At 56.0% G+C, this 8,568-nt stretch overlaps 1 protein-coding gene across 2 annotated transcripts in view; it reads right to left on the bottom strand.

Annotated features, from left to right (window-relative positions):
- LOC103616996 (acid-sensing ion channel 2) overlaps positions 1 to 8,568 on the bottom strand; it is a 393,907-nt gene that overhangs the window by 28,454 nt on the left and 356,885 nt on the right. For both annotated transcript variants that reach the window (XR_001862554.1, XM_008635250.2), the window contains exon 2: positions 7,978 to 8,128. Coding sequence is in view for 1 of the 2 variants with exons in the window: in XM_008635250.2 (XP_008633472.1) it covers positions 7,978 to 8,128 (151 nt within the window). In the remaining variant the exon portion in view is untranslated. The remainder of the gene's footprint in view (positions 1 to 7,977; positions 8,129 to 8,568) is intronic.

Below are 8,568 nucleotides of genomic sequence, written 5' to 3' on the forward strand. Positions count from 1 at the left end.
CCGTCAGTGTCCCAGGTGCCAGGGGAGCCGTGCCCACAGCCCCCCTCTGTCCCCAGCTGTCCCTAAAGCACAGGGAGGACGAGCTTCCCTCACTCCATGAGGGGACAGCAGGAGGGAAAAGGGCCGAATCCATGGATTTGGGGGCCGTTGGCACACCCAGCGCCATCCTCCTCCCCTGCCCCCCTGGACTGTCCCTCTCTGTCCCCAGCTGCCTCCTCCCCGCACCTGCAGATTCATTTTGTCCCCTCCACCCCCTCTGTCCCTAAAGCACAGGGAGGACGAGCTTCCCTCACTCCATGAGGGGACAGCAGGAGGGAAAAGGGCCGAATCCATGGATTTGGGGGCCGTTGGCACACCCAGCGCCATCCTCCTCCCCTGCCCCCCTGGACTGTCCCTCTCTGTCCCCAGCTGCCTCCTCCCCGCACCTGCAGATTCATTTTGTCCCCTCCACCCCCTCCAGAGCCAGCGGCTCCTTCCCAGATCCGCCTGCCCCAGGGAAGCCCAGCAGGAGCCTTGGGAGCTCCCTCCGAGCGGGTTTTTACTGGTCCAGAGCTGGGCATTCGTCCCTCCGGAGCAGATTATTGATTATTCCGGAGCAGATTCTTTATTCCTTCGGAGCTGTTGGTTTGCTCCTCCAAAGCTGATTATTGATTCCTCCAGGGCAGATTCTTTAACATTCCACACCAGATTATTTTGTCCTCCAGAGCAGATTTTTTGTCCCTCCAGAGTGAATTCTTCGCTCCTCCAGCGTGGATTATTTCATATTCCAGAGCAGATGATTTACTGCTTCAGTGAAATTTACTCCTTCAGAGGGGATTATTGATTCCTCCAGAGAAGATCATTTAATACTCCAGACCAGATTATTTTCCCCTCTAGAGCAGATCATTTAATACTCCAGACCAAATTATTTCATCCTCCAGAGCAGATTCTTTGTCCCTCCAGAGCAAATTCTTCCCTCCTCCAGCGTGGATTATTTCATATTCCAGAGCAGATGATTTATTCCTTCCGACAAAACGATTTCCACTCTTTCAGAGCAGATTATTTATTCCTCCAGAGCAGTTATTTGTCCTCCATAGCAGATTCTTTCCTCCTCCAGAGCAGATTCTTTGCTCTTTCCGAGCTGTTTATTTATTCCTCCAGAGCAGATTGTTTGATATTCCAGAGCAGATTCTTTGTCCCTCCAGGGCAAATTATTTATTCCTCCAGAACAGATTATTTTTCTCCTCCAGAGCAGATTCTTGGCTCCTCCTGAGATGATTATTTCATATTCCAGAGCAGAGTTTTTGGCCTTTCAGAGCAGATTTTTCACTCTTTCGGAGCAGATTCTTTGCTCCTCCAGACCAGATGATTTCATATTCCAGAGGAGAATATTTCCCATTCCAGACCAGATGATTTCATATTCCAGAGGAGATTATTTCCCATTCCAGAGCAGATGATTTCCAATTCCAGAGCAGATGATTTTTTCCCTCCAGAGCTGCCCCAAGCAATGCTGGTTTAAGAGAACATTCCCAGCTCCTGCTGCTGCTCAGCACAATGAAAACACTTCCAGAGCCTCTCCAGCAGGGAAAACCCTTCCCCAGGAGGGGAAAACCCTTCCCAGGAGGGGAAAAACCTTCCCCAGGAGGGGAAAAACCTTCCCAGGAGGAGAAACCTCTTCCCGGGAGCAGAAAACCCTTCCCACACCAGCACAGGAATTCAGGAATTGCCCTCGGGAAGCACCAGCCAGACAAAGTGGGAGCAAAGGATGATCCCTGAGCCAGAGGGATTAATCCAATGGAATTTAATTAGCCCTTGGAATTTTATCTCCAAAGCTTTTTGCAGCCCTGAGCTCTCCTGGCGTCTCCCTGGGGTCGAGTGAAACGCTCCGGGCTCTTCCAGGAAGGCAACGGAGCCACACAGGGAAGGGTCGGGATCAGAGAGGCTGGGAATGGCCTGGATCATTCCCAAGGGAAACCAGAGCACCCCAAACCTCACGTGAGGCCCTGGGACCTCGCTCCCAGCGCTCGGAAAAAACAGGAATAAAAATCCAGTGTTTGCAAACACCTTTGGAGCTCCTGGCACAGGGAACAGCCCCCAACTTCGTCACCTTGGTGGCACCATCCCAAATCCCAAAGCTTTTCCCATGTTTTCCCACAGATTTCCAAATATTCCTGCTGGTCCAAGGACTCCTATTTCAGCTGTGGGCATTTGGCAGCAGCAAAGGCTCCGAGGAAAGCTGGACATGCAGATTTCATTGCAATCCCTTGGTTTTCAGGGCCTTATCTCGGCTTTCCCAGATTCCCAGAGTTCGGATTCCCTCGGTTTTGCCTTCAATGAACATTTCCCTGAATTTCGGGCTTTTTTGTTTTCCTTTTTAAAGGAGCCTTTGGGAGCAGCCTCAGCCCTGGAAGGATTTTCCTGGGTTGGGTTTGGGGTCGCAGCTTTTGGTTGAACAAAATTCTGGGAAAATTCCAGGGAGGAGAAATTTCAGGGAAACTTCCAGGGCCTAAAGGGGCTCCAGGAGAGCTGCAGAGGAACTGGGGACAAGGCCTGGAGGGACAGGACACAGGGAATGGATCCCAGTGCCAGAGGGCAGGGATGGATGGGATATTGGGAATTGGGAATTCCTGGCTGGGAGGGTGGGGAGGGGCTGGGCTGGAATTCCCAGAGTTGTTTTGCTTAAAAATCCCCCGGGAAAAGCCACGCCCAGGAGTCCCAGCTGGGGCTGCACTGGGAAGATCCTGATTCCTGGAGAGGCTGGGAATTCCCAGGAGCGATAACCGGGACAATCCCCCCAAACCCAGCGGCTCAGGGCTGTTCATCCCTCTGGAAAGGGGAATGAATGGGAAAGGAAAAGGGGCCTGGAATAACCCAGAGGGGCTCAGGCCAGGAGAAGCCGTTGGATTTCTGGAATACGGAAATCTGCTCTTGGATCAGCCCATCCCAGGCAGGGGCACCTTCGGGAGGCTGCTCCGTGTCACCTGGAACGTGCTGGGTCCTGGCCCTTGTCCTGGTGAGAGCCGGGATTCCCTGGGTCAGCCAGAATTCCCCGGATTATCCAGAATTCCCTGAATCAGACGGAATTCCCTGAGTTAGCCAGGATTCCCTGGATTATCCAGGATTCCCCGAATTATCCAGAATTCCCTGAATCGGCCGGAATTCCCTGAGTTACCCAGGATTCCCTGGATTAGCCGGAACGCCCTGAGTTACCCAGGATTCCCTGAGTTAGCCAGGATTCCCCAAATTATCCAGAATTCCCTGAGTTAGCCAGGATTCCCTGAATCAGCCAGGATTCCCTGAGTTAGCCAGGATTCCCTTGATTATCCAGAATTCCCTGGATTAGCCGGGATTCCCTGGATTACCCAGGATTCCCCGAATTAGCCAGAATTCCCTGGATTAGCCGGGATTCCCAGCGAGAGCAGATCCACGTTTCCTCCTCCCGCAGCGCCGTTTCCTCTGCCCCAGAAGCTGAATCGTTTCCTCCTGAGCAGCACCAAAACCCCCCGGGCGCGGCTCAAAGGCTCCTCAGGGTTTGGGTCCTCGAGGTTGTCGCAAACCCCACGAACTCCCGGGTTCGGGAATTGCTCTCCAGGCCCTCTGGAATTCTCCTGGAGCTGAGGAGAGCCAAGGCAGGGCTTGGAAAGCGATTTTTGCTCTGCTGAGATGGAGCAGGAGCTGCTGCTTCCACGCGCCCGGGGGTTTGTAGGAGCTGCTCCAGGCCTGGATTGCCCCAAGGGATATTTTCCTTGAAACCCAAAGGTGGTTTGGGTTTAATAAACAGGGGAATGTTCGTTTCTGGCCGCTCCGGGATTTCTGAGCCCGAAAGAGGGGATGTTTCAGCCCCCAAAAGCAGCTGGGAGGGAGCAGGAGCCTGAAGTTCCCCACGAGGGGTCTCCTCAGCAGGCAGGGAGGGAAGTCATGGAAAACATTCCCGTGTTGTGTCCATCAGTCCCTCTGCCGTCCAGGATGAGCCGAAGCTGGGGCCCGGCCGGGAGCTGCTCTGAGGAACCTTCAGCCCATGCTGGTGCTCTCAGCACCTCTTGGAGCATCCTCGGGGTCTCGTTTGGGCATTTAAACAAAAAATGATAAAACCCCAGGAATCCTGAGGGTTGTTTGCCGCAGGAATTTCATCTCCTGCTTTCCCAGCAGCCAGGCCCCTCAACATGGCTGGGAAACTGCTCCCATTCCTGGCTCCTGCTGGAGAATCCCAGGTCTTGGGGATTGGAAGGGACTGGAAGGATGCTCCATTCCCACCCCTGCCCTGGCAGTGACACCTCCCACTGTCCCAGGCTGCTCCAGCCCCGTCCAGCCCAGCCTGGATCCCGGGATCCAGGGGATCTCAGCCTCCCAGGAAACCTCCCAGCGACAGTGGAGACAGGAACGCCGTGGGAAGGAAGAACTCAGCTCCTTCCATCCCATGGATCTCCCCGTGCCCACATTCCTCTGGCTCTGGAACACCTGGATCCTGCCCTGCATCCACCTCCAGGGCTGGAATTCCCTTGGAGAGCCCGGCTGGGCGAAGCCGGGGATTGAATTCCAAACACACTGGAATTATTATGCAAATATTTGGAAATAATCAAGTGCTGCCCTCCCCTCAGAGGAGCTGAAGGAGGCGTTGCCATGGCAACAGCCACTCTCAACCACCAGCGTTCCCATTTGGGATTCTGGAGGTGTCCAGGGAGCTCCAGAGGATCCAGGATGGTCTGTCCAGGAGAAGGCCAAGGTCAGCTCCAGGGCAAGCAGGTCCTCCCAGGGCTGGGCATGGGCCCAGGAGCTCCTCCTGCACCACCTGAGCACATCAAAGCCCCGTGGGTGGAGCTTTTCCGTGAATCCTGCACAATTCCAGGTTTAATTCTCGGTCACTGCCAGCGCAATCCAAGACCAGGATGTCAACCCAGGTCCAGGGATACGAGAATCCAAAATCAGCCCAGGGTCAGGGACATGAGAGTCCAACACTAACCCAGGTCCAGGACAGGAGAATCCAATGTCAACACAGGTCTAGGAATATGAGAACCCAAACTAACCCAGAGCCAGGGACAGGAGAGTCCAAAATCACCCCAGGGACAGGAGAATCCAACATAACCCAAGTCCCAGGATTTGAGAATCCAGCCCTAACCCAGACCCCGGGACAGGAGAATCCAGCCCTAACCCAGACCCCGGGACAGGAGAATCCAGCCCTAACCCAGACCCCGGGACAGGACACTTCCTCCTCGAGCCTCTGACCTTGAGCTGAGTGTGACTTCCAGCTCAGGCTGGGTGGGATGGGCACTGACGGGGTCGGGCTCGGGGGCAGGATGGCACCGGCGGGTGTTGAACATCCCCGGGCCCTGGCACAAAGCCGGCTCCGGGCTCCGAGGGCATCGCAAGCCCCAGGAGCTTTGACAAAAGAACACTTGGGGTGTTTTTCTCTCCCTCAGGCTCGAGGCCATGGCCAGGACAGGTCCCCAGTACCTCTGGCACGCTCAGGGCTTGGAGGGTGTTAAAGGAGGGAGCAGAGCAGCAGCTGCCAACCCCCAACCCCTTGGGACGGCCCCGGTGCCAATGGATGGGGAGGGACCAGACTGGAGAACTCTTCCCTCAGCGCTTTCCCTCCTGATTTTTATCCTCACTTATTTATTATTCCTTTTTTTTTTGCCTCCGGTGCAGTGCGAGGCTGATTCACCCCCTGAGGCTGATCCAGCTTTCCCAGAACCACGGGGATGGAAAAGCCCAGCACATTCCCAGGTGTTCCTCCAAAAGATTCTCCAAGGGCAGCTCCAAACAGGCAGCAAAGTGGGAATGGTGGGACACCAGGGCTGGGTGTTCCTGGAGAACCTCACAGGGGTCCTGCCCTGTGAGAGAAGACTGGGAGAGCTGGGAATGGTCACCTGGAGAAGCTCCAGGGAGAGCTCAGAGCCCCTTGCAGGGTCTAAAGGGGCTCCAGGAGAGCTGGAGAGGGACTGGGGACAAGGCATGGAGGGACAGGACACAGGGAATGGCTTCCCAGTGCCAGAGGGCAGGGATGGATGGGATATTGGGAAGGAATTGTTCCCTGGGAGGGTGGTGAGGCCCTGGCACAGGGTGCCCAGAGCAGCTGTGGCTGCCCCTGGTGATGGCTTTAAACTGGCATAGGGGAGATTTAGATTGGATTTGGGAAGGAATTGCTGGCTGGGAGGGTGGGAAGGGGCTGGGATGGAATTCCCAGAGCAGCTGGGGCTGCCCCTGGATCCCTGGCAGTGCCCAAGGCCAGGCTGGACATTGGGGCTGGGAGCAGCCTGGGGCAGTGGGAGGTGTCCCTGCCAGGGCAGGAGTGGGATGGGATAATTTTTAAGGTCCCTCCCAGCCCAAATCCTCCTGGGATTCCCTGATGAGACCCCAGCAGGGCTGAACACAAAGCTCCAGGTGTTCATCAGCTCTGGGATGTCCCCAGGCCCTCCCTGGGGTGGTTCCTGTCCCCACAAGGTCCCCCAGGGATTTGTCCCCCGTGGGGGATCTCTCCCTGTAGGAGATGAACCCTGAGGGGGAAGTTGCTCCTCACGTTCCCAGCCCCACCTCGAGCTGTTTTCCCTTTAAAGGCACAAGGCCTCAAAGCAATTCCCAAGGGAATGATGATCCCAGATCTCTGCCTCCTCCCCCTCACCTGGGCTGGCCCAGACTGGTTTGGAGCAGGAGCCAAAATGCGGGAGCAAAGCTCCTCTAGGAGCCCGACCGATCGATGGCACGGCAGGGCCGCGCTCGGCAGGGTCAAACACCACACAAAGGAAAGGGAATTGGGAGCAAATGGAGCCAAATCCCCGCTCTGCTCCGAGCAGGAGCTTGAGAGACGCTGGAGGGGGTGACAGAGCCACGGCGACACCGACCTGGAGTGAGACCTCCTCTTGTCCCTTCCCTGAGCCCCAGAACAGCCACAGCTGCTCCCGGATGGGTCCCCCGGGGCTCTGCCACACAAAGAGCTCCTGGCAGGTTCCCAGCGCTTCTCTTGGCTTCGTTTCAAACGCCACCGTGGGCTCAGGGCAGCTGCAGCCGCTAAGGGCACCTGTGACCGGGTGGCCCTGGTGGCCCTGGTGGCCCTGGTGGCCCCAGCCTGTCCCCCAGCCCTCCTGCCCGTCCTTTGTGCAGCAGGCTCATTACAGGATCTGGCACCAGTGTTCCCACAGCTCCACATCCGCTCCAGGAGCTGCCATCCCAATCCATGGGGCCTGGGGACACCCCACAGCCCAGCGCGCCCGGTCAGCACCTCCTGCTCCACAGCCAGAGCGCTCCAGCTCCTCAGGAGGTGCTCAGCCCCGCTGGGTGCACTCCTGGACAGATTCCATCCACCCCAAATGCTCCAGCTCCAAGGAATCCAGTCCTTGGCACACCCAGACAGCACCAAGCCAGCAAACACAACTCAGGGCAGAAAACATCCCCAAATTCCAAGGAGAAGGAAAATGCAGAGAGCAGCTGGAGTCCACCTTGGACACGGCCTCCCAAAAACGCCTCTCCAGGGGAGCGGGATGTGCCAGAGCCTCGGAAGGGGTCCCACACTCCTGCCACCCACACGTGCCACCCTTGGGCGACCTGGGCTGGCCAGGCTCTCGCTCGCGGAGCTGGATCAGGCACAGTCTGGGAAGGATGGGATGGGGTGGGATGGGATGAGATGGGATGGGATTGGGATGGGATGGGGTGGAATAAAATAAATCCCAATAAAAAGATCCCAATAAAAAGGGATCCATGGGATGGGATGGGATGGGGTGGAATGGGATGGGATGGGATGGGATGGGATGGGGTGGGATGAGAGGGGATCCATGGGATGGGATGGGATGGGGTGGAATGGGATGGGATGGGATGGGATGGGATGGGGTGGGATGAGAGGGGATCCATGGGATGGGATGGGATGGGGTGGGGGATGGGATGGGATGGGATCCATGGGATGGGATGGGATGGGATCCATGGGATGGGATGGGATGGGATGGGATCCATGGGATGGGATGGGATGGTTTTTCCCAGGAAATAACCCGAGGAAAAGGAAGCTCTTACCTGTTTCTCCCCAGATGGGCAGATACTCGTCCTGCTGGATGTCCAGCATGATTTCCAGGCCATTCCCTGTGCCCCCCTTCACCGTGGTGAGGAGAGGCCGCCCCTCCTCTCCTGAGTTAAACATGTAGCATTTCCCATATTTTGTAAACACCTGTGGGGAAAAAAGAGAGGAATTAGGGAATATTTCCCACAGAATCAACGGCCATTCCCAGTGGGCAGAGGGATGGGAAACAGCCACGAGCTGCAGGTCTGGGGGAAATACCCACACAAATATCCCCGGAAATATCCAAATAAATATCCACACAAATATCGACACAAATATCCTTGGAAATATCCACACAAATATCCCCAGAAATATCCAAATAAATATCCCCGGAAATATCCAAATAAATATCCACGGAAATATCCACACAAACATCCCTGGAAATATCCAAATAAATATCCCCGGAAATATCCTCACCAATATCCCTGAAACACCCCCAGGAATCCCTCCAGCTTTCACCATTTGTTCAATCGTTTGGGAAGAGAGGGAGGAAAAGCCGGGCACAGGGAAAGCTCCGGAGCCCCAAGTCCCTCTGGCAGACACACACA

The sequence above is a fragment of the Corvus brachyrhynchos genome, unplaced genomic scaffold (genome assembly GCF_000691975.1).
Source record: "Corvus brachyrhynchos isolate BGI_N302 unplaced genomic scaffold, ASM69197v1 scaffold96, whole genome shotgun sequence".
Classification (NCBI taxonomy): domain Eukaryota; kingdom Metazoa; phylum Chordata; class Aves; order Passeriformes; family Corvidae; genus Corvus; species Corvus brachyrhynchos.